Raw genomic sequence first — 27,993 nt, 5'->3', positions numbered from 1 at the left:
CCCGGCAAGCTGCCTTGATAAAGACCTTCGCTTGAGGAAAAAGCCAGCCGTTGACACTCTGTCGGCTCGATCTCAGAGACCTCGTGACGAAGAGCACCTCACATGGACACTGACGTGTCTGACAGGGAGCTGATCATTTTGAAACGTCTCTTTTGAGCCTTGAGCTGGATGGCGAGGAAAGTACAGATGAAGCGTGAGTCAAAGTGTGTCCATCGAGCCTAAAGCAAGTTCTTCATGGGGTACTCTCGCATCCGCTCGACGTTTCATTTGCTCTTTCCTAATGAAGATTCACGTTGGAGCAAAGTCAGTGATACCAGTGCATGTCGTCCACACTCACCTGCCCATGTCGAGGACTGCATGTCTTGGTCCGAAGTGCTACAATCGCTGGCCAGAAGGACGCTTTGGCAAAGTAAGGCGCGGAACAGCATGCTTCAGAGCTTGAGTTTAACAGACAAAACTCAGGAAATTCCACCGCCAACAAAGATGAGCCATGGCTGCGTTGGCGTTTCTTTTCTCTGGCGGCAGAAGAACAGACGCAGCGCTCAAGCCAACTTCTCCTCAATCACAAAATCTGACGTGTGCCCTTCCCGACATCACACCTTGGCCTTCTCCTCGTCCATGACCTTGAGGTCCACTCCACCCCGCTATTCATTCCCAGCATCGGCCCCGGCTACGTGCATCTGCGTCCTCGAGCTGACGCTGGAGGCTCAAACCTCTCTTGAACCACATCCTTACCGGCACGGTGACACCTCGTTTGCAGCCCAGGCCCCGGCCTGACATCACATCCTGCCTCTGTCAAAGGTTCTGATCGAGGCGCTCGTTCGGGTCAACGCTGTAGCTCGGGCAAAGGCCGTCCCCGTCTTTCTTCGGCGATGAACTCTACGTCGGCTTCCCATCCGAATCGACCCTAACCCTTTCCAGCCGCGAAGATGAGCGCTCCCGGAGCCCGTCAGGACGCTTCGCTCTCGGCAGCCAGCTTCCTTGCCTCTATCAATGCTGAGTCGAGCACCTCCTTCGGATCAGACGCAACTCAATCTGCCGCAAGCTCGGCGCCGTCGCTCCCTATCTCCGCCAAGGTTGCACTCATCGATGCTCAGATCGATTCTCTCGAGACACGCATAGAGCAGACCATCACGACACATGCAGCCGAGCTTCGCACACGAGCGGCCTCCACTCGCACCGTGGACCGCAACTTCAATCAGTTATGGCGGTCCGTTAATCAAGTCAGCTCCCGTCTCGTCACTGTCGGCCCGCAGATAGCTCCCACCGCTTCCGAGTATCACGATGCACTCGCGCAGAGCTCGAAGCAAGGCCTTCTCATCTCGGTCTTATCCGATCTGCTCGCTGCAACGCGCCTACTTGAGACACTCGAAGGGCTGCAGGGTCAGACCGACTCGCCGAACCTCAAGTCTCAGCTCCCAGACGCCGCCAAGCTCATTCAACCGCTCATCTCCGTTCCTGCACTTGGGGCTCTTCCAGCTGTCATTGAGCTTCAAGCTCGCTTCGACCGCCTCGAAAAGGCAATCTCGACGTCCGAATCGGCTTCCCGAGACCGTGGTGCGCAGCTCACACTACGTCCGGATCCAGTTCCGGCTCCTTCGACGGATGATGTCGACCAACGAAAGAGCGTGCTGACGAGCAATGGGCCCCCCGCTCTTTCCCCTGCACTCAAAGTGCTCGAAGCCGCTCGTGCCATTATCGTATCCCGCGGTGCAGAAGCAGGATGGAAGGAAGTGCGTATCGAACTCGACGCCCCTGCACCTCCTCCTCCTGCTATCTCGATACCCGCACCTCCGACTGCACCACCAGACGCAAAGCCGAGCAGACCATCCATGGACGCACGTCCCGATCATCTGCTTGGAGATCAGCTGTACACAGATGCGGCGTCTTTGACACGGAATTCTTCGTCCTCCTCGACAACCAATGCCCGGAACAAACATAGGCCCAAATTAGGTGCACGCGTAATCCGCCCGCAGGACCAGCTCGGTAGCGGTCCCTTCAATGCCGACGACACGCCTCTCGACGAAGATGGCTGGGGTCTCGACGATGACGACGACAATCAACATGTCCCTGCCTCAGCCGGAACGGCCAGCGGCCAGCATGCCGTTCATCAGCCACAACACGCAGACCGTTCAGTGCTTCAGCATGTAGCTGCTCTCGACCGACATGACCTCTCCGGCTCTCCCAGCGGTTCAATGATGATGCAAAGTAGTATGAGTTCAAGCTCTTCGCAGCACAGCACATTCGCAGTCCAAGAGGCTACGTCTCGCGCAGCAGCCTCCGGAAGCAACGACGTGGATGCTTGGGGTCTCGGAGACGAAGACGACAACGGCGCGGCCGATGCCTGGGACCTGGACGACGACGATGGACCGGCGCAGATGCCAACGTCACCGAAGCAAACACGCACTCCTGTAGCGTTCCGAAACGAGAACGTCAAATCAGCAGTCTCGACATCCGCGGTACCTGCACAAGACGCATGGAATCTGCAGGACCAAGACATCAATGACGAGGATGATCCATGGGAAGCTGCAGAACCTTCGAAAAGCTCCGAGACAGCGCATGCTTTTGAGGCAGGCGCAAAGCCGCTGCTATCGAGTGTTGACGACCGCTCTGAGGTGGGCAACCAGCTCGAAGAGAGCGAAATCTCTCGCACTGCTCCAGAGGCGTCTGGCAGCCATCCTCTGGTGGCATCTCGGCCACAACAGGGCAGCATTTCGTCAATGTCTGCCACTGCAATTGGGTTTCCAGACACGAACCACAAAGTCCCTCATACTGAATCATCGTTCACAGCCCTACATCCACAGTCAACGCACTTTGCGTCGCAAGCTCACCAGCAAGCCCCTTTCCAGGAGAAGATTAGGCAGCCCATTGAACATGTCGAATCGGCACGTCAAGCAGTCACGAATCTAGAACCAGGACCTGCTGCTGTCCAGTCTGAAACCCTGACAAACCACAAGGAACAGGAAGCGGACGCGGATGCATGGGATTTCGAAGAGGGCTCGAACCCATCAGAGCCTGATGGCGCTGATCTCGCACCCATCACACCACTGAAGCCGCAAACCGCAGCGGAGAAGCCGGCTGCCGCACCTGCACACGCTGTGACGGCTCAAACCGAGCCAACAGCATATGCGGAGGCGAGACAGAGTCCATACGGAGATCTCTCGGCCAAGCCGACGCCGGAGGATGCGCAAGCGTCTGAGGCCGAATCTGTCTCGAGGCCGTCGTCGCCCTCTGGCTGGGGGGAGGATTTCTCGGACCCCGAATCTACCAGCGTCCCAGCATCAACGTCATACAGAAAGGCTGTAGCGCAAGCTAGCACAAGACGTGGCGTGTCGTCGACCAGATCCGTCTCTGTAGATTCGAGAGCGGCGTCTAATGCTGAGGCAAAGCCGCTCAAAAGTTTGCCCGCGCATGCTCCTCCCATCGCGGCAGCTGTCAAGGAAGAGTGCACCATCAGCCAACGCTCACTTGATCTCGTCAAGCTGGCCGAAAGCACGATGAGCTCGGTGCTGTCAAAGCTGCAACACGGACGTGCTTCCGGGGAGGATTCGGACATGGATGACGTGGAAGCGCTCGCTGGTAGCGTGTTCAAGATCTTCGAGCTGCATCGTGCACTGATGCCAGTCGCTCACGGCGAGGTGCTTCGAGATGTCCCGTCCTTGGCGATGCAATTCTTCAACGATTGCGAGCATCTAGCGCGGGAGTTGACGCGGCTTGTCGGCGACAAGGGTGACGATATCGCGACGGCATGGATGACGCACGATGCCGAGGCGGCGAAGCGATGGAAGACGAAAGAGCTGGCCAAGCTGGAGCGGGAAGCGGTGTCGACACGGAGCTTGGGTCAAAGGTGGTTCGAAGCGCAGATGACAGCGCAGACCAAGATCCTGCTTGACACACTGATGGAAGCGGACGGATTTGCCCGGACCTTCGACGATCACCGCTACGCACGATGCGAGAGGTGCATCAAGCAGGTTGTGCAGATGCTGCAGCAACTCGGCAAAGCCTGGCGACCGGTGCTCGTAGCGTCTCGTTTCCACGCTGCCATCGGACGACTGGTCGATTTGGTACTCCAAAAGGTGCTGCACGATGTGCTCGACCTCGAGGATATCGGCGAGAGCGAGTCGGAGAAGATCGCTTCTCTGGTCAAGACACTGGGCAGCTTGGAGGGTCTCTTTGCGGCTGACGGTGCGGACCAGCCGAGCGTGGCGCCACTCTGGGTGCCGAGCTGGTTCAAGACTTCGTATCTGATCGAGATTTTGACTGGCTCATTGGTAGACATCGAATTCCTGGCTTTCGAGGCAGGTGCGTTGGTCGACTACAGCCGCAGGGAGCTCACGGGTCTCATCAGAGCCTTGTTCGCGGACACGCCGAATCGGGCCAAGCTGTTGAGGAGGATCGAAAGTGCACCTGTTGAAGTGCTGGCTCAGTGAGATTGCGGAACAGACGGGCTGGCGGCGCTCCCTATGTCGGACTGTCCGACACACATCATTGTTGCCTTCAAGCAAATGTCACATTTCGGTTTCCACGCCACAACGCATTCATGTTGGGCTCGTGACCCGTGATGAGCGAACGGAATTACGCATGTGCCATGAATCTGAAGCTGCTCCGTCGGGCTGCGCATGTCAAGCCTCGTCTGTTGCGATGGATCTGCGGTGCTCACTGTTCCCAGATCGTCGGTGTGCTTCCGAAGGAACCATTCGGAACAGCCGCGATGGAGAGCCACAAGCTAAGCGATGGCACGATGTCGAGCGTATCATTGAGGAGTGATTCACGAACGTTGCGACAGACTGCGACAGGCCGCGGTGAGCAAGCTTTGCCGAACAGTCGTAGGAGTCCCGAAGAATTCTTGGTCGTTCCACCATCTCGGTAGCAATCACGACGAATGCGGCCGGTTATCAGCGTCCACGCTCTGGAAGCACGACAACATGCGGGCAGAGCGTGGGCAAGATCAAGAGACAGTAACTACCTTGAGCTGCAGCATGTCTCCAAGACCCTTGCAGACTCTGCGACCGACAACACCATGATCGACTCGGCGCATGCCGTATGCAGTGTACATCGCCTGATGTGAGCTTTGGTTGCAGGGTTTCGTCTTGGCAGCACGACCTGCAGTGCAGAGTACGGGCGCAATCAAATGAGCGGAACGAGGCTTGACTGATTTTGATTGAGCCATCTCTACCGACAGAGACTCCAGAGTCTTGGCGATGCGTTCGATCGCGTAAAGTGCGCGCGATCTTCGACTTGCTAGCCACCTGACCCCACAAGCTTAACCGGAAGTGTGCCGCCCCGCCCCGCCCTGCTGCTTGCAAGAGCGTGACGTCTGCAGAAACCCGTCATAAGCTCGCTTCAAGATAAAATTAATTTTACTTTTCTTTTTGTTCATTTCCGCAAGGGTCCATGCTTCTATGGTTGTCTTACTTTTCGCCCTCCTTTGTGTCCCTTCTTCGGTACCTTTGGCGTTTGGCATCGATCCTGCCACGTTCAGGTAGGAGCGGGGTTTGATTTGCGCCCATCGCGAGGAGCGCCTTGTATATTACGACACGCCATTGATCGTGAGAGACCATCGGCGTGCCCGGTTTCGTCGTGGCATCGAAACACGATAAGCAAGAAGAACGTGATTGAAATAGAACAATTCGTGGGAAAGGCTTGAAAATGGTCTTCCGACGACACAGGTTTTTTTTCTCTCGGCTGTGTTATCGGTTCCCGCCTCGCGCGCAATGCCTGTCTGCTGATCTCGACTCTTCTCAACCTCTGTGGTGCTCGCCTCCTCTGGCAAATTGACGCTTTTCGCTCGCCCTCGCTTGGCGTTTGCTGGACCGGGACTGTCCAGAACGGCTTTCGGCTCTTCCTACGGATGCGAAGGATGGAGGAGGCGTTGGCCTCCTATATACCGTTGCCTTGCGCCATCGGCTTCTCCGTGTTGCCACATCTGCCAAGCCCGTGCCGCGCCATTGCAATCGCTCAAACGCTCCACCACCGCTGGACCCTTTGCGCCGTAGAGCAGAGCGATACGACCCTCCAGAGACAGAGAGAGACTGGACAGGCAGACGGATCTATTGCACCTTCCTGCATTCCCATCAATAGAGCAGCTGGATACAAGTCTCCGAGTTCCTTCTCGCCGGGAAAGAACCCTCGGCTCTCGATACTTACATCCCCTAAATACCGCCTAACGATCCGCCGCTGTTCATTCTCACCTTCTCACTACTCTGTGACGAGGTTGACAGCTGATCTCGCCTTCTCATCCAGCCAAGGATTAGGTCATCGAACGCTAGGTCATCGAACGCTCTGTTCCTAGAACCCATCAGCTGGATACACCCTTGCTTCCCCATCTGGGAAAGCCTCGCACTCAACATTCAGGATGCCCGGTCGTCGCAGTCGCAACCGGACAGTCGAGTCCTACGAACTTCCGTCGTCGCCACCCGCCGCCGCGGTCGAAGAGCCGCTGCTGAACAGCGACAATTCCTTCAACTCCAATCCCGATCGGAGCGGTGATGCATCGCTTCAGCCACTCTCGCCTCCACGATGGTCCCGCGGGAGCTCCCGCCGTAGCCGAGAAGGCCGCACCGACGATCCCCTCTTCGTCGAAGCATCGTTCTCCCCCTCGACGTCGGCAAATCCAGCCGATCAAGCTGCGTCTCAGGGTATGCCCGTACCGATTCGAGAGGGACCTTTCACGCCGCCTCACGCACGTCCTGGCCCGCGGCCCATATCTGCTGCCAGCACGTTCATGTCTTTCCCTCGCTCGAAGAGCGCGCTGAGCGATTACGATTCGGTCTACCAGCTTTGGCGCCGCAGTGACACGCCCAGCAGCTTCATGGAATTCGCCGACGGTGACTCGAGACGTGCTAGCTCTGCCATGGATCTGGAGAAGATCGAAGCATATCGCGCTGGTGGTGTGCATCCCATGTCGCCAGGTCTGGCCCAGAAGGAATACCAAAGTCTACACAAGGGCCAGGCCGGAAAGAAGGGCCGAAAGGACTATCGAGCCGTGGGTCTGGCCAAGTACGGTCGCGGCAAAGACAAGCGCATGTCGGCATCGAGGAAATGTCTCATCATTACGGCTGTCGGCCTTGTCATCGCCATCCTCGCTGTCGCTATTGTGGTGCCCGTGTACATGTTCTTCCTCAGGGACCACGGACGACCGAGTCAGGCTAATTCCGACACCTCTGGTGGCTCTGGACAAGGATCGACACCTTCCAAACCCGGCAGTCCCACGCCGGAAAGGCAGGTAGCCATTTGGGGTACCAATGGATCCGTGATCGATCTCGGCAACGGCAACAGCTTCACCTACATCAACAATTTTGGCGGACGATGGGCTTCGCAGCCGCTCAACAACACGGCTCAGGCTCAAAACTACACGCCTCCTCTTGATCAAGAGTTCGATTTCGCTCGAAACAGGATGCTCGGCGTCAATCTGGGCGGTTGGCTGGTCACTGAGCCTTTCATCGTTCCCGCTCTCTACGAACCATACGAGAACACGTCGAGCCCGGTAGTCGATGAATTCACCCTGTCGCAGCGATACCGATCGGAGGGAGGCGTCGAGAATTTGCGGCAAAAGATGACCGAGCACTACGAGACCTTTATCACCGAGCAGGACTTTGCCAACATTGCTGCGGCTGGACTCAATTGGGTTCGCTTGCCCTTCGGCTTCTGGGCCGTCGAGACGTATGCCAACGAGCCCTTCTTGGAAGGCGTGTCGTGGAACTATGTCCTTAAAGCCATCCAATGGGCTCGGAAGTACGGTTTGCGCATCAACCTTGATCTGCATGCCGTTCCAGGCTCGCAAAACGCCTATAACCATTCCGGTCGCTTGAACTTCCTCAACTTCTTGATGGGTCGGATGGGCCGGGCGAACGGCGATCGGACCATGGACTACATCCAGCGTGTGACGCAATTCATCAGTCAGCCCGAGATTCGCAATGTGGTACCTATGTTCAGCGTCATCAACGAGCCCAATGCTATCAGCATCGGACAGCCGGCGCTCGAATCGTGGTATTCCCAGCTCTACACAATGCTGCGCCGTATCACTGGTACCGGTGCGGGCAACGGCCCTTACATCACGATTCATGACGGTTTCCTGCCTCTCAACTCGTGGCAAGGCTTCCTGAGCGGCTCCGACCGAGTCGCTTGGGACACGCATCCCTACATCTGCTTTGGCGAGCAAAACAATGATCCCTGGGACGTCCAAATCCTCAAGCCGTGCCGCCAATTCACTCCTCTGACCGACAGTGCCCGTTCCAACATGGGGGTCACCATGGGGGGCGAGATTTCGCTGGCCATCAACGACTGCGGGCTCTTCCTGAACGGCGTCAATCAGGGAACCCGCTATGATGGCTCCTACCGAGGAAACGTCGCCGGCGAGTTTCCCAGGATGGGCTCCTGCCAATCGTTTGACGACTGGGAGAACTACACCGACGACATGAGAGAAGGGCTGCGCCGCTTCGCCTTGACCTCGATGGACTCTCTTCAGGACTTTTTCTTCTGGACCTGGAAGATTGGCAACAGTCTGAGGACGGGAAAGCCAACCTCTCCCATGTGGTCGTATTCATTGGGGCTGCAGCAAGGTTGGATGCCCACCAATCCTTTGAGCGAAAGCAGCGGCGCGTGTGCGGCTCAGGCTTCTCGTTTGCAGACCACCGTTCCGTCAGCGTCTTGGACACAATCGTTCCAGGCATGGCAGACGGGCCGCGCCGGTAGCTACTCGCCCAGTCTTGATTCTTGGCCACCTCAATCGCTCCTCTCGGCCAACGCGCCCGTCTCGCAGCTGCCGAGCTACACGGCCACCAAGTCGATCACGCCCCTTCCGGCACCGACGCTTTCGGTCACTGCCACCGTTTCCGGTCAGCCCACAGCGGCGCCGACGATCGGATCATGGTTCAACACGGCTATCAATAGCCCATTCTATACCCAAATTGCTGGATGCAACTATCCTCCTGACCAGTACAATCTGACAGGCTGGGATTCTTCGGGATGGCCCTGCAGCGGCGGGCAGCGACGCCGAGAAGCTTTGCCCCATGCACAGCCAACCATGCTTCCGCAATGATCGCCATCACGAACAATGCGCATACGAACATTGCTGTTTTCTGAACCTGTACTCTTACTTCGACTCCGAATTCACTCGTTTCCTCAGACCGGCATGGCGTAGCGAGTGCGAATCACTCTGAAGTTTCCAATTTTAGCCGTTCTTCCCCGCAATTTTCCGCGGATCGAGGTGCTGAATTTGTGCTGGAAATCCTCGAAACCCCTTGAGTGCGGAATGTGCAGTGCCTGTCAAGGACAGCCGCCACATTCAATCCCCGACTGTATTGAAAGCTCACTCGACTGCAATCTTTTGCACTCGAAAGTCGTACAGTACCCAAGATGGGGGACTGGTGAATGTCGTTGGGACCCTCGAACCCGCTACATCCAGGCGTGGATCCACGGCGGCAAAGATTCTAGCGATTTCGCTAGCAACTTCGGCCCAATTTTAGGTGTAAGACGCAGCTTCGGCAACAAGCATTAGCGTGTTTCGCTTAGCCAAACTAGCGCCGTTCTACAACACACTAGAGTCGAGTTTTCTGGGACTCCGCGCCATCCTTCGAATGGGTATGTCGGAAGCTTTCACGCCTTCATCGTCTTCTTCCTTGAAGACCACCAGACGACTGGCGTGCGTATAAAAGCCTGCCTTGCGCCTTTGTACACACCACGTTTCCTTCAACGTTACTTCCGAGGAGCAGCTCCGCCGCGTAGAACTTCATTCTCGGCGTCTCTTACAACACCTCATCGTCACATTTGGTCTCGAGGCGAAAGCTTACTTCTGCGCTTCTCGCTTTGCCTTCAAGTCGGATGAATCTCACACGATGAACGCCCTCAAGCACTATCGCTCGCAACTGAGCGTACGAGGCAAACCAGATGCCAAGCAGAAAGGTCTCCGGACCAAAGCCTCAGCCGTGTCACTACCGCCCGACGAAGCCGTGGCTGACGATACCGCACCTGCCGCATCGATGGACCGTTCCGGTGCCATCACGAGCGGCAACTCCTCTTCCGCGGCTTCTTTTACCCGCCACGAAGATCACACACGCGATGAGCCAACGTTCTCTCCCCCTGCATCGACGTCTGAATACCAATGGCGGTACCAGTCAGCGCGCAAGATCTGGTATAGGAAGGTTGACTCAATGGCCAACTTCGTCTTGCACTGGCAGAGGCGATTCCACGAGCATGGCGATATGTTTGCCTCATGCACAATCAACGTTCAGCCCTCATCGGCCGAAGCGGGTAACCCGGTGCAATGCGATCTATCCAAAGCTCAGCTGAGGGAAGCTGTGCGAAGATTGCGCCACGACCATCCGACCATTGCGCTGCGCCTGGCAAGGAGAGGGCAAGAAGGCATCGAGCCGCTGTCGAACATTCCCAAAATTGTGGCCAAGAATGTTGATTTGCAGGTCGCGCTGGTGTACGATGTTGTGGAGACGGAAGATGAGGTAGAAAGATGGCTGGATGACGTTGTTATCGTTCATGAGGATGAAGAGAGGTATGAAGAAGGAGAATTCCGAGGTTTCGTAGCAAGGTCAACTGCTGATGGCGTCGCCGGTCGAGATCGACTACGCATTCATTACTGGCCAGCGAAAGGAGGAGTGGATGCAAGGGTGTTGATCGAGCAGTGCCATTCCGTCAGCGAAGGCATCGGTCTATGGCTCGTGTTTGATCTTCTCCTCGCATCCGTTTCGTCTGTTCTCAACAACTCTGCCCCGACGGAGCTCGAGTGGGGACCAGAAGTTACCCGACTCGAGCCGGCGCTTCAAGATGCGATCGCTGATCCACCTGCTACGTGGCAAGTCTCGCCCGCCGAGATCAAGAAGGTCGAAAAGATTAACGCGGACCGCATGAACGGCAAGGCTTCTGCACCTAATGCGATCGACAAGATCGGGACCAAAGTCGTCGCCATGACCTTGGAAGGCCACAACAGCAAGAGCAAGGTCCGCTCCAAAGTCATCAACAAGCCTCTCGTCAGGTTGTGTCGAAGCGTCGCCGAGACGGGCGATATGCTGCCCCTGGGAGTTCTACCGCAGACAGGAATTCCTTTCACCGGCAAAGTGACACATACGGATTTGATCTCCCAGACGCTTGACCCAGAACAGACGAAAGCCTTGCTGGCAGTGTTGAAAAAGCGAGGTATGACTTTGGCGCCTTTCATGGAGGCCTGTAGCTGCATGACGACCATGTGGGTGCGCAAGCAACGCGGACTTGTACCGCGTGGTCAGGCGAAGAAGTACGGTGGGTACGACGACCCAAATCGCATCCTGGGCAGCTTCAGCAACGCCATCAGTAAACGGGATACCTTGGATCCGAAGTACGCTCGGTATCTGGGGTTGTGCATGTCCGGTTTCCCGACCAAAGTCGCTGCTGGAAGCGCAACCTTCTCCCCTTCCTCCGACGCTTCCCCTGGCACGGTCGATGCACTTCCCTCGATCACCGCCACCGACCTCACCACCCTCTTCTCGCTATCCGCCGAACTCGCATCGCAATACAAATCCGGCAGAACCAACACCGATTGGCTGCGTCACGACCAAGCCCTCATGTTCAACACAATGACCACCGAATACCTCTTCCTCCGCGACGCCGCACACTACCCCTCCATGCCTTGGCTCAGCAGCATCGGTCGCATCGACCCCATCTGCCGTCCCTCCCACCGAATCGAAGGAGTCGGAACGCTCGAAGCGCACAACGTCGAGTGTGTAGGTCGCGTAGGCATCCGTCAACCCATCCTCCACGTCTACTCCTTCCGCATGCAAACCACCATCCAATTCTCCTTCGCAGATTGGCTCTACAACCCCCCCAGCGACGCTAACAAGGAGTCGGAGAACATCCTCGCTTTCTGGTTGAAAGTCTTCCGCTCGCTCATCGATGCAACCCTTCAGGCCGAATGATCATCGTCGCAATGCAGGAAATTTTTGGGAGGAAAGAAGATTGGCATGCCAAGAAATTGTGAGACAAGAAGAATCATGTGTGTGTGTGCGTGCGTGTGAGAGATGTCGCGATGGACCCATGAATACAAAAGTCGTAATGTGGTCGAGAAGAATGCCGATCGTGGCGCAGACGTGCCTGTAAAGAAGAAGTAGTTGGGGGGACACGGACGACGAGAGAAAGAGCCGTGCGCCGCATCATCTCAACCTTCGCGCCACGACCTGCCTCGATCGCCCGTTCCGAGCAGCGCGCCGATCAGATCGCGCGCCGTGTTGACGATCTCGACCGCTCTGCCGATGATACCTCCTTCGTCCTCTTCGACATAGTCGTGGGCGAGTGGCACACGCGGCTCCGAGTTGTGTGGCGCTACCAGGGCTCCTGTTGCACTTGTCCTTCGTGGCAGGGTGGGGCTGGAAGGCCCGCCCCCGGAAATGTCGGGTCCGCTGCCGGATCCGGAACGACGTTTCCCGCTGGCTCTCGCGAGGATGAAAGTGGGCGTGTTGAGAGGCGTAGGCCCCACCTCTACGGGTCCATCGGGGCTCGTAACGCTGGTGGTCTTGGTGGCAGGACGTGCGTTGCTAGGGATGTTGGACAGGTCCACGCTCAACTCGCCGGCAGCTGCGCTGGGAGACGTGGATTTCGCTCGTGCAGAGGCAGACTTGGAGCTGCCTCTCCTTTCGTCGGACCAGTAGCTTCGTTCTTCGCCGTACATGAAACGGTCGCCGTCGCGGTCCTGCGAAGACCGGTTGGACCCAGCGTCTTCCTTGGCATCGAGATGCGGGCTTGCAGGAAAATGCGGGCTGGCCAAGCCGTACGAACCCTGACCATCCGAGTCGTAGTCGTTCAGGGACCGATTCGCGAGCGAACGCGCCTTTCCTCCGTGCGTTGCTGCATCTCCAGCTCGAAGGCCATCAGCTCCATCTCGCGAACCGTCTTTGGCGCCGCTCCGAAAGGACTCGCCACTACTCCGTGCATTGCTCCGCACATTGGCAGGCGAAGATGAAGAGGCAGGGCTGGCAGATGCTGCACTGTACCTGTCGTAGCTGCCGTTGGCAGTCGAGTTGGTGGGTGAGTGTCCGGATGAAGTGCCGCTGTTGGTGCGGACGCGCCCTTGCCTGGCTGCATCCTGGATGCGCTCGTAGCTCGCAGAGCTGCCGAGTCGTTGCGAGGGTCGACCGCGTTCCCGCGAACTATCACCCCGCGAAGACTCGTACGAATCTGCAAACGAAGAAGAGTCTTGGTGCGAGGTGCCGAGCACGTCGTAGTCGCCCTCGGCCTCGAGGCTGCGCGACTCGTAGTCCTCTGCGGCGGTCTGGTGGACGATCCTGTGCTTGAGGATACCTCTGGGTGCAACACTGGCCTGCGATTGCTCCGGTGATGCGGCTGCTATGTCTTGAGGCGACGTGGATGATGTGGATCCGTCAGTCCTGTCTGACTCGCTATGGTCAAAAAAGCTTCCGAAGTTTCGGGAAGCATCAGGGCTGCTCGCAGCGTCGCCTGTGTTAAAAACCGGCCCATTCGAGTTGGTGTGCTCGCTCGAGCCGTCGGCAAGATCAGATCCGTCAAAATAGTCGAAATCGCCATTAAAGTCATCTTCGAGATCCCACTGGACGCCTCGTGCGGTAGGGTCGCCGTGGGTTACTGGAACACCAGCGCGAGCATAGCCGTACTGGGCTGGATATGTAGAGACGGTGCTTCCGTTATTGGCGCGAGTGGCAAGGAAACCGGATGGGTCCACCACGGCGGGCGAGGGCGAAGGGTACACTTCGGACGTCTTGAGTCGAGTCGGGGCCAACTTGGCGATGGTGGCTTGGAGTTCCGAAGTTTTGGACGAGGACGCAGAAGCGTGAGAGATGGCAGGAGACGTCCGTGGGCTGGATTTCATCGTGAGCACTTCCTCTTCTTCGCTGCTAACCTCTTCTTCCTCCTCGTCGAATTCGTCCTCGTCATAGTCGTCATAATCCGGGTACTTGTGATCCAATGCAATGCACTGTTCGACACGGTGATTGAAGCTGATGTGACGCTTCTCGTCTGCGCCTAGGCTATCGGCACGTCCAATGCTGGGAGTCTTTTTCTTCTGGGCCGAGACGAGCGGCATGGCACTGGGCGACCCGCCGGTGCGCTTGGGCGCTCTGCTGACGAGGTTGGAATCTGACTTGACGGCAATGAGCGGTTTGCGCTGGACTGCGGTTGCTGCTTCTTGCTCTGCCTTTCGGTCCTGTTCCTGCATGTGTTCATCGATAGGGTTGGTCTCGAGCTCGGCACTGGGCGAAGCGGCATTTCCTGGCGTCGTGAGCATGTCCGATATGGTGCGATGCTTGAGGATGGAGCGAACGCGGTGACCGTCATCCAGATCCAGACGATCAGCGGTGGTGGCAAGCTTGGGAGGCGGAACCGACTCAACGTGCTCGTGGAGAGGTCCGTACAGCCATGTCACGTCGCTGTCTTTGAGCCTGTGGGGCAGTGAAGGAAGGGAGATCGGAAATAAGAATAAGTCAGTTTCGAACACATTGGGCTGCGGAAAGGGGAGCACAAATGAGCAGAACCACATCCGTGCATCGTGTGCGAATGCCAAGAACGTACCAGTTGAGTGTCTCTGGACTGATGGTCTTGAGATTGCCACGCTGCTTGGCCCAAGTACGCCAACTTGCATTTTCGAGCCTGACTCCGTTGGCGATCTGGTTTTTCTGCTTCGTCATTGCCTTCCAGCTGCTCCACACGTCTTCGTCGGTCCACTGGTGACTAAGGTAGTCGACGCAGACGGTGGGCATGCGTGATTCGATCTGGGCATCGTCGGGCGCTGGCACGTTGTTGGCCACGGTGGGGTATGGCTGAGGTGTGGACAACATCTTGGAAAGCGAACAATTCTATCGTCGGATGCGTGGGGAAGAGAAAAAGGCGATGGAGACAGGAGGTGCGTCTGGGTTGCGAGAAGGATTCGAATGCAAAATTGTCCGGGACGGCTGCTGTACGGTGGGTGTTAGCTACACCTTTGAAGCTTAGAGCTGATCGCACATGGGTGATGTGCCGCGCGAGCTCAATGAGTGGAAAAGAAGACCGGACGAGGGTTGTGCGCCACTCGCTTCGGGCTCGGGCTGCTACGTTGAAGGACGACGATTGGATCAAAATAGAGGAGGCCGAAAGAACAGATGTTTACCGATATCCGCGCCAAGACCGAGGTTGCTATAGACTGAACCGGGGCGTGTGTAGAACCAAGTGAGAAGAGTGTGTTGTTGAGCGATATCACCGGAGTGCGCCGCTACGGGAGGATGGAGCTGGCAGCTTCGAAGTTGATACGAGGGGCAGTCCGGGGGATGGTGAAAGATCGTCGACCGCTGCGTAGGTCTACGTTGATCTTTACCTTTAACCGACAACAACAACAACGTCGACAGTGGCGGCGACGGAGATAGCGAGCAGTGGTTGTTCGGTCGTCGAGGAAGGAAGAGAAAGCAGCAACAGAGGCAGACAAACACAACCTTGAAGCCGAAGAGAAAGGTGACGATCAGCCTTCTCTCTCTCTGGTTGTGCCAAGCGGAATGCGAGACCAGAGCGTGAGCAAACGGACGATCCGCTTTGGGAGGCCGATAATGCGGCGTGGGGCGCGAGTTAGGGTCGCGGGCCAGTCGAGCTGCGACTTTGAATTTTAGTTTTATTTCGCTGCTCAGTCAAGGTTGATTCCAACATGCAGCAACAGGCAGGCAGCCAAACGCGCCATCGGCAACCGCGAAGGGGAAAAGGGCAAGCAATCAAGGCCGCTTGTCTGCATCCCGTGCTCATTTTCTCGCTCGTTTTGAGCGCCGACGAGTTGCTCTTTGGATCTCGCGCTGAGCAACTGCGGGTTGGTCCCTCGAAATACCACACAGCAACGCCGGTCAAAGCGAAAACTCACCAGACACCGACCGCTCTGCCCACGCTGTCGATTTCCACCGCGAAATCGAGAAATTCGCGAAATTTCAGAACAGGCGGCAGCAGCCAACGAACGCTCGAGACTTGCCTGTGCAGGATCGACACTGCTGTTGCGGGCAGCTTCAGCAGACCCTTGCGACTGGAGAGCCCTGTCAGCCATCATGGCCCGTCCGCACGACGCAACCTCGTCACGGCGTGATGGCGGGCTGGTGGCGAAGCCCTGGGCGTTCTCCTGTCGACCGAAAATCTTCCGAATCAAACAATGGCTCACTTGGAGCCTCGGATGACGACTTGTTGTTTGACTCTTTCCACCTTGCGTTTCTGTGAGCAGCATGAGATGTGCGCACGATCGATTCCGCCAACTGATCCACCGAGAGCTGTTTGGTGCTGTCGCAGACGTTCTGCGCCGGTAGAATGTGTAGGAGAGAGCCGGCCAGCCAGCACAGAGCGGTGAAGCGATCTCACCGTGAGCAGTGTGAATTGTCCGTGCTTTGACCCAGGTGATCGTCTTCCTGACTCATCCAGTCAAGCTGAATCTACCGTCTGAGTGTCTGTATCGACCAGTCTATCCGGCCCCTGACATGCACTAAGTTATGATGAAGAAATCAGCGCCGAAACATGTGGGCGGCGCCGCCGAATACCGTCCCCCTCTGCCTGCCCGATAACGAAGTTCGGCCTTTTACTTTTGTGGCTTGCACCTTTCTGTTCCTGTCAGCCAGATTCGCTATCTCTCCGACAACGTTGTGTTCTCGAAGCCCTGACAGATGTCTCCTTTTGTCGTCTCTCGGAGAAAAGACACTGCACGATCGACACTGCCCTTTGAGACAATCTTCTTCCGCTTCTGATCGCCTTTCCGTTGGATCAAGAGAGTATTACTGTCTGAAGTATCAAGCGTACCTTGAGCAACATCAGCTGCAAGGTTGACGCACAGAGTCGAAATCTTGCATCGCTTGAAAGTAACCTCGGAAAATCGTCTGTGCTTATTCCTAATCAAGCAAGATCAGTACTTTGCTTTTGCCGCAAGACCAACAGACCTTTGCGTGCAAACCACACCATCTGCTCATGTACACACATATCCTTACCCAAGCCGAAACGTGTGCTCCATCTTTCAGATATACTCTGACCCGCAATGAAGGACGACATTTGAAGAAGAAGAACTCGAAGTAAAGCAGGTGTTGGAGCGTCACCGATGTGAGTGCAGCTGCCGTGCCTGTGTCGGAGTTTACCCACCATCCAAAACCTCGCCTCAATCTCCCCCGCTTCCAGAAAGACCATAAATTTGGAAAGCGCGAGCCTTGCGAGTCAACCCGAGGCTCATCCTCTTCGCTTATTGACAGCTAACACGCACGAAACAGCAGTCTTTCTCACATGGTAATGGCCGAGGCTGCTGCTCCTGTCGATCCATGTCTTTCAAACTCATTCTGGTCTCGATGATCATGTAGTCTGCGGTCCAGCAGTGCTGACCCCGTCATGTGGGGAATCGTTGCCCAGATGTGACCAGTGCTGAACTGAGACATGGCATCACAAGACCCCGACCCTTACCCTCACCAGTGTCCTTCTTTGGCCAAGCCTCAACCCCCGCGTGACCAACATTGTTAGAAAAATTGGCCGATCGCCGATCTCACTTGGTACATCACCTCACCTCACGGACATCTCACTCCGACAGACTCTGCGGATGGTAGCTGATGCGGGATCGTTGATAAATGCTGACGCGCGGGCTGAAACTTCTCTGTGACGAATACAAGGGATGCAAGGGTGATACAATTGAATGTGTGACCACCTTGACGGTGTATTGCTGACTGAGTATGCCTCCCGAAGATCACTTGGAGCCCTTTCGGCGGAGTCGAGCTCGCAGACCGTCAATGAGCACATCTCGCTCGACGAGCTCCGCCTGCATCCTCCGCACTTCTCCTTCGTACGCTGTCTTGAGCTTTGCTACAGCCACATCCATCTGGAAGATCGCCGCGAGTACCTCCGCAGATGCCTCGAAAGCCCTGATCGAGTGATTGCTAGTGGCGGCGAGAGGGATGTCTCCGTCACTGCTGCTGCTGCCAGTGCTGTTGCTGTTGGCATGATCGTCGCTGACGACAGTCCTGGAGGAGGAGCCGCCTCCTAGATTGGTAGGTTGAGGTTGCGAAGCCGACGGCACAGTGTTGCTAGACCCGTTGATGGGTTGCGAAACTTGCCGAGAGGTGGGAATTGCCGGCGCCTTCTGTACGCGCGGATCAGATATATGCGACGGCTCGGGAGGCGATGCTGGGCGGACCCCCTTGCTCTTGGCAAGTGCTTCTCGGACAAAGTCTTCCTGGAAGTACGGCTTGATCGGACGATCCGCATCGGCAAGAGTGTCGCTCTGCTTGGCTCGCTTGTTGGGCTGAGATGCTGGCGCGGGAGACGTCTCCCGGAGGTCGATAACATCGCGAATCCTCGCGCCTGCAGACGATGGACGAGGTCTCTTCTGCGATGATGTCGGGATGCTACCGCCGCTTTGCGTAGCTGAGTCCATTTGATTGCGTCGCTGCATGGTGCTCCCAAGGCTTTCCGCTTCCAGCCTGTCGCATACTTCGACTGAGAGTTCCAACGTAGCATCTCGATCAGTCCGTCATTCAACGTCCGTGGATCCGGCAGTAGAAACAGCAAACTTACAGTCGAGATCGACAGCCATTTGGTCGGCAAACTCGTCTAGCTCGTCAACCTCTTCCTCCTCCGCCATTGATGGTCGGGTCGGCATACTCCTGCCTCTCCGGGTGTTTGCGCTTACGCTGACGACGCTGGATGATACGAGCTGCAGCCGAGGAGGGTTGCTTGAAGATTGAGATCGAAGCGTTCGATCAGATGGTGGTAGTTGCGCGAGAAGGCTTGGTGAGCCAAAAACGTCAATGGGAGAGGAAAGAAGATGTTGCGACGGAGAGAAGAAAGCGGCATCGTTAGCTTCCTGCGGCGAATCCGCGTCCATTGCGGGAAAGGGTTTCATCGGCTTCCGCGCGAAGACGGAAATGGAAGCGTCTCGAATGAGCTTGATCTTATACCTCATCGACCAAGCTGGTCGAGTTCGGGGTGTTGCATGCTACGCCGCGCATCGACAGGCTGCCTCTGAGCTGTCAGAGCGAGCATAAAAACGACCAACGCTGAGACCCTTCGCAAGTACGTTGACGTTCCCACGCCACACCCGTTCCGTCTACTCGACCAGAGAGGTTGCACATGGAAGTGCCGATGTGTCGGAAGTCCAGACTTGCCCCCACAAGACAGTCGTCGGAAGATCCGAGCTTCCTCCAAAACTTTGTCTTGCCCTCTTTTTCACGACCAACATTCCTCCTGCCACCTCCTCTGCCTCTCCAAACCGTCCAGAAACCTCTTGGCCTGATCCTCATCCATCCCACCTTCCTCCCTCGCCACCCTCTCGAACGCGCCCCTCACCTGCTCCGGCATCTTACCCGACGCACCAGCCACCACGATCCACGCATTTGTCTCCGTGATAGCCTCCCACAGCATGCCTCTGTTCTCTTCCTTGACAATCAGATCCTGCACATAGGTCTTTTCATCTCCTCCATCCCTACTGAACGCGGTGTGGAGGTGGAAATGGTTGGCGTGGTGTTGTTGAAGTGCCTGCCAGTCGTTTTGAAAGAGGAAGTCTTTGGCACGGTATCGGAAGCCGAGGAAGAGATGGATCTCCCTCGCAGGATTGGGGGAGGAGAGACGCTGGATGACAAGCGATCGGAGAGGTGCGCATCCGGTTCCTGGTCCGATCAAAATCAGAGGTGCATCTGGTGGCGGCAGAGTGAGATAGCCCGGTTTGATCCAGATCGGCACTTCCGCATCGACAGGTAAGGTGGAGAGCCAGCGAGTGCACAATCCTGTTCGTGACTTTCTTAGCCTTGTTTTGTACTTGACGATGGCTACGCTGAGCTGTATCGCGTGCGGCTGATCCGAAGCATCTCCCTTCGAACCGCGTGACAGTGATGCCGTGGGCGGCGCGCTAGCGATACTGAATTCTCGAGGCTTGATCCAGGGAATCACATCCGCCACATACTCCAACGGAATCCCGACCGACTTGAACTCCTCCAGCACCTCTTTGATCGTCCTCCTCGGTCTCTGTGCGTATTCGTACATCTCGTCAATTCCATCTTGCGGATTTGCTCCTTTTGCAAGCTCGTCCTCGGGCAGGATCCCACAGTATTCATCTAGCTTCTCGCGTTCCAGCGATCCTGTGGGTGAGAAGAGTCGGATCTGCTCGAAGAACGAGTGCGTGGGCACCGAGGTGAAATCCAGATGGTAGGTGAAGAGGTCTCGTACGGATATCGGGTGCGGTGATTGAGGCGCCGTCGTGGGCACGGTGCTACCAGAGAGGGTGATGAGGGTGTCTGGGTCGAGCTTGAGCCGGTCGAGGAATTCGGTCACGGAGAGAGCGTCATTGATGGGATGCAAGCAGAGCACGTCTCCCGGTCGGTAAGATTGGAAGTTGACATCGTCAGATGCTGCAGCGGACTTTGTCGATGCTTCTCCGTTCTCGCCGTTCTGAACAGCTCCAGCAGATGATGGGGATTCAACGAATTCGAGCAAACGAACATCTTGAAAATGATCAGCAGCCGTCATCCGATCGTTTTTGCCAAGTCTCGACATTGACCACCCTTGCTCCAACAAATGCTCGTCGAAACCATAAGTCCCGCCCCCCTCCTCCTCTCCATCCACTTTCCTGATTGTGACAGCTGGAGGCAGCAGCTCATCCCTCCCGACTTCCCTCTCACCCTCCTCAAGCGGACATAATTCATCCATCTTCCCCCAAAACTCCTCCAACCACGGCTTCAGCTCCCCCTCCAACCCCAAATAATGCATCTCATCCCCCTCCCCGTGCTCCACCACCTCCACCGCGCCCAACCCCTTCAACCTCCTACTCAACAGCCTCACCGGCCAACAGAACCTCGGATACGTAGAGTCTCCCAAACCAAACGCTGCAAACCGCACGTCTTCGAGTATGTCCTCCGGAATCCCCTTTCGCAGCAAGAAGTTCCAAAACCCTCTCGAGCTCGTTGGGAATTCACCTTGACCCGTAGTAGAGACCAGGAAAAGCACGTAGTTTTCGGAGACGAGATCGGCAGGATCGTACGAGGAGACGTCGCAGACGGTGGTGGAGAAGCGTTTGCGCTGGGCTTGGCGAGAGATTCGAAGGGCTAGGTCGGACGAGGTTCCTGTCTGGGTCATGTACAGGATCGTCAAGTGCCGCGGTTGCGACGGACCGGATTCGTTGGATGCGGATGATGAGGTCGATGCGCGTATCGAAGTCATCTTGGCTAGCAGTTTGCTGGGCAAAAAGAGGAGCAGGATGGAGGGTGATGATGGTCGAACAGCAAAAGTTGCAAAACGGCAGAGCAGGAAGGAATTCCGGATTACACGATCAACTTCTCGTCGGTCAAATTCTCGGTACATTTTACACAGAGTGGAGACCACGCGGGATGATTCGTGTGCCTCTCTGGCTCGGATCTGATAACGATTTCACGGAGGAATCAGCTCGCACTCATCGGTTCATCTGCCATGCCTCCCCAGTCCAGAACCTCTCTCTTCTATTCGCAAGCGTCACCCCCAAGCGATTTGTCGCGCCTGCTCTCTCAAACTCAATCGAATCGCAAACCAGGAGTGAGCTCGAAGTGGGCATGCAATTTCAAACACCTAGCAATGCAGCCAAAACGCCTACTCGGAAGGGTACAAACTCCTGTTACCCACGCCTGCCGCAGCCGCAGCCGCCACCGGTGTAGCCGCAGGCGGTGGTCCTGCGTGCCCCTTGAGCCCGGCATTCGGACCTGGCGAAGGACCCCTTCGTACACCTCCGAATCCAGAGCCTGGCTGGGGCGCATTCGGATGGCGCCCATGATGCCCCGCAGGCCCTCTCCCCGCACCATTGCTTACCACCTTGTGATCGCGTTCGTCCATCGCACCCACCGCACCCACCGGCATAGATGGTGGTGGAGGCAGATTGGGTTTTGCGCCACCAGTCGACTTTGCCTGCGTCGGCGACTCGACGACACCGCCGCCACCCACGTGTCCATCACGCGGCTGACTCGAACGAGGCTGCTTGCTCCGACCCGGTGTTTTGGCAGCACCACGACCACGACCGCTGACGTGAACGCCGTCCTCCATGCTCGCGCGCTCCTTGCGACCGCCGCTGCTTGCCCGATGAGGCGGTGTAGGTGAAGGCGGCATGTTGGACATGCCCGGTCTCATGCCTGGACCAGGTCCGCCGGCTCCAGGTGGCATGTTGAAGTGTGGTGGATAGGGTTGATACATATCGGGCGGGAAGGGCGAGCTTCGATGGTGAGGATCGTTGAGATCGATGCCCATGCGTGCCTGTTGTTCGCGGTGATGCATGCGCGCCGCACGCTCCATCTCGGCGGCTGCGTACGGATCGAATGGCATCATGCCCATGTCCATCCCGGGGTGCATGTGACCTGGCGGCGGGGGCGGGAGGGCGTGTCCGTGGCGATGAGGTGTGTGGATGGATCCAGGCGTGCCCGGCGCCATCATGGCGCCTGGAGGCGGTGGTGGCAAGCCGCGCGCTCCCGGTGGCAGGTTGTACGGTACACCGTTCATGTGAGCCTGTGCGGCGGCAGCAGCAGCCGCAGCGGCCGCCTCAGGTCCGTACATGGCGTAGACTTCGGGATTCTGGAATTCGAGACCGACAGGGGCGCCGTAGAACGGGTCGTACATTCCCGGCGGCATGCCTGCGGGTCGTATCCCCATCTGCTCGATGTCCATCATAACATCGGCTTCGGCGAGTCCCTTGAGATCGGGATAGGCTACAAACTCGTCGCCCGCCTCGATTTCGCGAGCGAGCGCCTTGCGCTTGGCAGACTGTTTGCGACCAATCTTGGACCCACTGGCTCGTGTCGGCTCGGCATCTTCTGGCAGCGAAAAAGAAGTGAGCGGAATGTGCAAGCGGTCTGGATTGCGCACGAGCTCGGTCTCGAAGATCTGATGCCTTCTCGCCGGACGAGGTGCATCGAGCGTGCGCTTTTCCCGATCGAGGCGTCTGCGTTTCCGGCTGTACTCATCCATCATGTCGCGACGCAAGCCGGCGCAGCTCGAGCGCCAGATGCTCCACGCGGCGAACTCTTCTGCCTTTGCGACGCGCTCGTACTGCTTCTCCTGATGCTCGAACCACATGTCGACGAGCTCGGTGCGACGCTCTCTGCGTGTCTCGATGGCTTTTGTGAGGTGAAGGAGCTCGGGATGGGTACCTTCGAGGATCATGTCACCTTCCTTGGAGATCTCCTGGAGTCGCTCGACGTAGAGTCGGTCGCGAAGCATGGCAAAGCCGATCTCAATCTTTGTCAATGCTTCCATGGCCTCTTGGCGTCGGATGGCGGCTTCGTCGGTGGAAGTGTCGTCGTCTTGCTCGGCGGCGTCGGGCGCGGGTGTGCCGACAGCCGTATCGGGATGCTCGGCATCTGCTTGATCGGCTTGCGCGTGTTTGGCGTCGATCTCGGCGTCGGCATCGTCTGCTTGTTTCGGCTTTTCGGCGTCGTCGTCCTCGTCTGCCAAGGGAGAGGCAGCTCGCGAGGAAGAGGCGGACCCTGGAAGGCTGTCGACGAGCTGCTCTGGCTCGAGGAGACTGGTAGCACCGCCAGTGGCAGCTGCACGCTTCTTCATGGACGCAATCAGGTCGAGATCGGTGTCGCGAGGGGAGCCGGGGTGATCCGAGGCATCGTCTGCGGCGGCGTCGGCGTCTTCGGGCTCCGGGGTGATATCGGAGCTGAGACCGTCGTCATCTCCGCCACTTTGACGAAGAAGGCTGACTCGTACAGGCTTTGCGGCACCACCAATTGCGGCGGAAGCTGTAGCGGTTTCGCCATCCTCTGGGTCTGACACATCGTCGTCGTCTTGGTCGTCTTGATCGTCGTCGGCATCGCCTGCTGTTGCGAGGGCTGCGAGGGCATCGAGACCGGCTGCTGCGCCTGCATTGTCGTTTTCGTCGTCGGCGCCGCCGGTGAGTGCTGCGAGCGCTTCGGCTGCTTCGTCCTCATGGGTCTTGCTGGCAGTGTCTTCGTCATCTTGGTCTTCATCCTCTTCGTCCTCGTCGTCTTCGTCCTCGTCGTCGGAGCCACCGAGGTCATCGTCGGAGAGGGATGACGCGTCTTCGTCTTGGTTCTGCTCGTCGTCCTCGTCGGTGAGCTCGCTCTCGTCGCTAAACTCGTCGCCGGTGAAGCCGCCAGTCTTTTGAGGAGAGCTCATGTTGGAGTTGGGATCGTGTGTGGCGGTGAGCTGGGAGGCGGGGAGGTCTGCTAGATCTTCTGCCTGTGATGGCTCTAGCTGGCTGTCGTTGGATGGGTCCATGGAGACGTCTGCTGGCTCGCCTGGAGCATCTTGGTCGGTTGGAAGAGCTGCGGAGGCAGCTGCGTGCTGCGCGAGCTGATCGAGATCCATGACGTCGTCGGCGGGAGCGTCCTGATCGTCGTCGTCGTCGTAGGGGAGAGGCTCTGTTTCGGCGTCAGAGCTATCGGCAATGTCGAGATGGGTGTGTTTGGTGGCAGCTGCGGACGAGTGAGCAGCAGCAGTATTGGACTGAGAGGCGGCGCTGGATGGCATGATCAGCTGAGACTGGCAGCAGCAGAAGTGCGGCGGCGAGAATGAGCCGATGCCAGCCAGCGATGAGCGTGGCGCTGTTGCGAAATGCCAGCAACGGCGGCAGAGCGGCGGTGGAGGGCTGGAGAGGGGCTATCTGGGCTCGACAAGGTGGAAGCGTCCAGACGAGGGAGTGGAAACGGCGAGGCGGGAAGGAGCGAGCCTATCGCATGACGACAATGAAGCTCGAGGTTGCGACGGCGCGCGATGGCGTGGATGACAGGTCGGAAGAGCCGACAGAGGAAATCACACGATGATCGCCGCGAATGAGGATGCGGAATGTGTGCAGAGAGCGCGGCGTGCCCGAGCGACGATGCGGCGGCGGGCAGTGATTGAGCTGGCGGCGCTTTGCTGAACGAATTGAGCCGACAGATTGTGCCACTGAGATGGTTTTGATGATGGTGTCTGGAGATGGAGCAGGCAGCCGACGGAAATGAGTCTGTCTCGACCGGAGGACGTCGAGCTGGCCTGAGAGAATCGCGGGCAGCAAAGCCAATCCGAGCAGCGAGCAGCGAAGCGTCCTTTCTTTCTTACGATTCACGATTCAAGGGTCAAATCCGTAAAGAATTCAAACGTTGGTCCGGGCTGGCTCGACTTGTCTCTTCCGTCTCTCTCGCCCTCTCCTTCTCTAGCCTGCCTCGATAAATTCTCGGATTTCGCATCATCCAAATGTGCTCAAAGCTCAGGAGGAAGAGACTGACCGCTGGAATGCCATCGGCTCATCATAGCCAAGAACGCAGACGAGAGACGCGTCTCGACTGGACGTGGATAGCATTTTTTGCTTCCGACGTGTTCCCGGTTGACGACGTAACAGTACTCATCAGGCCAAATAATCATCTCGCACGAATGAAGCGGGGCACCCGATGTAACCACAGCTCCGTGCCGGCAGCACTAAACATACGCATCCCGTGCAGCAACTTCCGATGCGACAAGTGTTTCTGTCTGGGGTAAGATCCGTATACAAACTCGACAGCGAATCGCAAACCACCGAGCGATGCTGTAGCTGTATCGTAGCATAGCAAAGTCGTGGACAACTGGGCCCAAGCGATGGCGGCGTATCGCGTCTAGGTGGTCGACGATGAGCTTTCCGCCGGAGAACGAAAAATAAAGAGGGGCTTCTGTCATTAATTATTTTAATCCGGATGCGATACGACACTCGCACACGTTCAGGCACAGCCGACACAAGTCACTTAGCGCCGTGCTGTGCTGTGCTGAACAATTCCGCTTAAGGCGCTTGCGCGTGACGGATCTGCAACGACCGCAGCCAGGGCGTAACTTATTCTACACCACATGGCATCGTCCAGCGTGGGCCAGTCCGGATCTGGCGTCGGAGGTTAAGCTCCGTTCTTCCACACTCGACGCTGCTGCTGCTGCTGCTGCTGCTGCTGCTGTTGCCCTCGATGGGGTTGCGAAGATATCCTTGCCGGTGAACAAGCATGTCCTTCTCTCGATAGCGCTTGCTGTGCTTCCACAGCTTTCCCATCCTTCCCCTTGACCTATATTACCAGCGGTGTTCAAGACAAGGTTAGGCTCAACAACCATCCTCGGTCAAGCAACCAAACTTCCTTGCATACGATGTCGACATCTTCATCGTCGCGAACCTTGAGCTTGCACGAGCGCTATGCATCAGCTCGCCGATGCGTCAACTCGGCCTCGGTCGTGTGTGTCGCCGCCATCTTGCAGCTCGATCCTGCTCAGCAAGAGGACACGATACAGTCGTTCGACGCTTTGCGCAGGCATCTGACACAACGCATCGATCATGTCTTGGAGCAGTTCCCTCTCTTGGGATACTGCGTGCAAGCTTCGCGTTCCAAAACGCCTCGTTGGGCACCTGTCGTTCCAGCACCCACCTCGAAGGATATCCTGCATGTCGGGACACCTATGTTCCAGCAAGGCACCAAGTCGGATACGAGTGCACTGCTGTCCAAGGCCATCTTGGAGGAGCAACTTGCTTTGCCCAAGACTACGCAGTTGGAGAAAGGTCCGCTTTGGAGGGTGCAGCTCGTCCCTATCCGAACCGAGCAGGGTGATACGTCGTCTTGTTTGTTGGTGCTGGCCACCGACCATGTCATCAACGACGGGCGTGGCACGCTCAACCTCTTCCAGCTGCTACTGCAATCATCGCCATCCTCACCATCCCACCCACCCACCGCTATCGCCATCCCACCGGCCTCTGATAAGATCTTCAGCTTCCACCCATCCGCCTCCTACCTTTTGGGCGAAGTGTGGCGCGAGCTCATCCTGCCCAAACTGCCGTTCCCTAAGAAGCTCAAAGCCAAGCTCAAAGGTCCCGAGTCCTGGCCCGCCTCTTCTCCTTCTCTCGCTAGAAAACGCCGTCACTCGGATTTGGAGCAGCCCGAAGTAGTTCGAACGCCCAAAGAGTGCAAACCGGATCTCGAGCTGGTCCTCGTCTCATCGCCTCGTCTCATCAGCAACATCAAAGCGCTCTCTAAAGCTCACCTTCACCCGAAGTCTCGCAAACCAGCAACGATCCACTCGATCATCCACACTCTCTCCCTCGTAGCCCTGTACGCGGCCATCTCTCGATCCCACTCATCCGATGTCTCGCAGTTCAAGCTGAACCTCGGCTCGGCAACACCCATTTCGCTCCGAGAAGAAGAATCACCTTCCCGCAAGCGTTCCAAGAAATCTCCGCATCAACCACTTCCCGTCACTTCCGGCAACTATGTCTCCTCCTTTGCCTCGACGTATCGTCTTTCCGCCCGCGAAACTTTCTGGACTTTCACCCATCGTTTTTCCACCTCACTTTCATCCCCTCGGGGTCAACGATTGGCGAAACAGCACATGGGGTTGCTCGCCTACATCCCCGACTTCGAGACCAAACCGCGGGAAGAAGAGGATCAAGTCGAATCGGCCCTGGGAGGTGTCAGTGAATGGGATGGAAAATATCGCAATGGATGGGAAAAGTTTTTCGGCGATCGTGCTAGCAGTTCTGCTCCGTTCGATTCCGCTCTGACGGTGAGCAACCTCGGATTGGTAGATCTTTCGAACGATCTTGTGGGCGGGTGGAAGGTGGGGGGTGCTAGTTGGGCGCAATCCCACACACCGCAGGGTGAAGCTTTTGGTGTAGACGTAGTCGGGTTCACAACCCACTCCACTTCCACCCGACAGGAGAATTTGAGCATCGCTCTTTCTACTAGACCTGACGCTTTCGCCGATAACCAGCTCTTCCAGCGATTCAAACGATACCTTCGACGTCTCGTATTGGACTTTGCTGCCGAAAACGTGACGGTGGAGAAAGTCAAGTCCTCACAGGAAAGTCACCAAGAGAAGAAGCGGATCAAGTTGGACCTCACCCAGGACATCACCTTCGCAACCCTCGTAACATACCTCATCGCTTCAGAGTAAATCTGGATCACATCGTTGTACATAGAACTCTTCTCGTCGCATTCGCTCGCCTTGTATACATCCCTCGGATCCTTCACGCATTCGCATCTCAAGCATCCTTTTCTCAAATCGCATCCTCGCAATCCAATCTCACGTCCATCATCTCATTTCTCTCATTTCGGACAT

At 57.0% G+C, this 27,993-nt stretch overlaps 11 protein-coding genes across 11 annotated transcripts; 4 read left to right on the top strand and 7 right to left on the bottom strand.

Moving 5' to 3' along the window:
- Positions 1-929: 929 nt before the first annotated feature.
- Positions 930-4,430, top strand: PHSY_005456 (protein kinase subdomain-containing protein; the record flags this gene model as incomplete). The annotated part of the gene is made up of 1 exon (XM_012336065.1): positions 930-4,430. The coding sequence occupies one exon, from the start codon at positions 930-932 to the stop codon at positions 4,428-4,430; it is 3,501 nt and encodes a 1,166-aa protein (XP_012191455.1).
- Positions 4,431-4,656: 226 nt separating this feature from the next.
- PHSY_005455 (hypothetical protein) lies at positions 4,657-5,510 on the bottom strand (the record flags this gene model as incomplete). Its single annotated transcript, XM_012336064.1, has 2 exons — positions 4,657-4,909; positions 5,416-5,510. 2 exons carry the CDS (start codon positions 5,508-5,510, stop codon positions 4,657-4,659), a joined length of 348 nt encoding a protein of 115 aa, XP_012191454.1.
- An 845-nt stretch (positions 5,511-6,355) lies between these two features.
- On the top strand, positions 6,356-11,903 carry PHSY_005454 (exo-beta-1,3-glucanase; the record flags this gene model as incomplete). The annotated part of the gene is made up of 2 exons (XM_012336063.1): positions 6,356-8,561; positions 9,787-11,903. 2 exons carry the CDS (start codon positions 6,356-6,358, stop codon positions 11,901-11,903), a joined length of 4,323 nt encoding a protein of 1,440 aa, XP_012191453.1.
- Positions 11,904-12,142: 239 nt separating this feature from the next.
- PHSY_005453 (regulation of carbohydrate metabolism-related protein) lies at positions 12,143-14,711 on the bottom strand (the record flags this gene model as incomplete). The annotated part of the gene is made up of 2 exons (XM_012336062.1): positions 12,143-14,393; positions 14,524-14,711. The coding sequence occupies 2 exons, from the start codon at positions 14,709-14,711 to the stop codon at positions 12,143-12,145; spliced, it is 2,439 nt and encodes an 812-aa protein (XP_012191452.1).
- Positions 14,712-15,199: 488 nt separating this feature from the next.
- PHSY_005452 (PAK1IP1 protein) lies at positions 15,200-16,180 on the bottom strand (the record flags this gene model as incomplete). Its single annotated transcript, XM_012336061.1, has 2 exons — positions 15,200-15,301; positions 15,830-16,180. 2 exons carry the CDS (start codon positions 16,178-16,180, stop codon positions 15,200-15,202), a joined length of 453 nt encoding a protein of 150 aa, XP_012191451.1.
- A 1,485-nt stretch (positions 16,181-17,665) lies between these two features.
- Positions 17,666-18,370, bottom strand: PHSY_005451 (general repressor of transcription; the record flags this gene model as incomplete). The annotated part of the gene is made up of 1 exon (XM_012336060.1): positions 17,666-18,370. One exon carries the CDS (start codon positions 18,368-18,370, stop codon positions 17,666-17,668), a length of 705 nt encoding a protein of 234 aa, XP_012191450.1.
- Positions 18,371-18,448: 78 nt separating this feature from the next.
- Positions 18,449-18,820, bottom strand: PHSY_005450 (DEHA2C12298p; the record flags this gene model as incomplete). Its single annotated transcript, XM_012336059.1, has 1 exon — positions 18,449-18,820. One exon carries the CDS (start codon positions 18,818-18,820, stop codon positions 18,449-18,451), a length of 372 nt encoding a protein of 123 aa, XP_012191449.1.
- Positions 18,821-19,143: 323 nt separating this feature from the next.
- On the bottom strand, positions 19,144-24,423 carry PHSY_005449 (hypothetical protein; the record flags this gene model as incomplete). Its single annotated transcript, XM_012336058.1, has 2 exons — positions 19,144-21,324; positions 21,748-24,423. 2 exons carry the CDS (start codon positions 24,421-24,423, stop codon positions 19,144-19,146), a joined length of 4,857 nt encoding a protein of 1,618 aa, XP_012191448.1.
- A 62-nt stretch (positions 24,424-24,485) lies between these two features.
- PHSY_005448 (alpha-1,4-glucan synthase Ags1) lies at positions 24,486-25,410 on the top strand (the record flags this gene model as incomplete). The annotated part of the gene is made up of 2 exons (XM_012336057.1): positions 24,486-24,682; positions 25,188-25,410. The coding sequence occupies 2 exons, from the start codon at positions 24,486-24,488 to the stop codon at positions 25,408-25,410; spliced, it is 420 nt and encodes a 139-aa protein (XP_012191447.1).
- A 325-nt stretch (positions 25,411-25,735) lies between these two features.
- Positions 25,736-25,942, bottom strand: PHSY_005447 (hypothetical protein; the record flags this gene model as incomplete). The annotated part of the gene is made up of 1 exon (XM_012336056.1): positions 25,736-25,942. One exon carries the CDS (start codon positions 25,940-25,942, stop codon positions 25,736-25,738), a length of 207 nt encoding a protein of 68 aa, XP_012191446.1.
- Positions 25,943-26,034: 92 nt separating this feature from the next.
- On the top strand, positions 26,035-27,828 carry PHSY_005446 (expressed protein; the record flags this gene model as incomplete). The annotated part of the gene is made up of 2 exons (XM_012336055.1): positions 26,035-27,438; positions 27,592-27,828. The coding sequence occupies 2 exons, from the start codon at positions 26,035-26,037 to the stop codon at positions 27,826-27,828; spliced, it is 1,641 nt and encodes a 546-aa protein (XP_012191445.1).
- Between the last annotated feature and the right edge of the window lie 165 nt (positions 27,829-27,993).

This window comes from Pseudozyma hubeiensis (genome assembly GCF_000403515.1).
Source record: "Pseudozyma hubeiensis SY62 DNA, scaffold: PHS51, whole genome shotgun sequence".
In the NCBI taxonomy this organism is placed as follows: Eukaryota; Fungi; Basidiomycota; class Ustilaginomycetes; order Ustilaginales; family Ustilaginaceae; genus Pseudozyma; species Pseudozyma hubeiensis.
The sequence above is the reverse complement of the archived record's forward strand: the minus strand, read 5'-3'. Positions and strand labels throughout refer to the sequence as shown.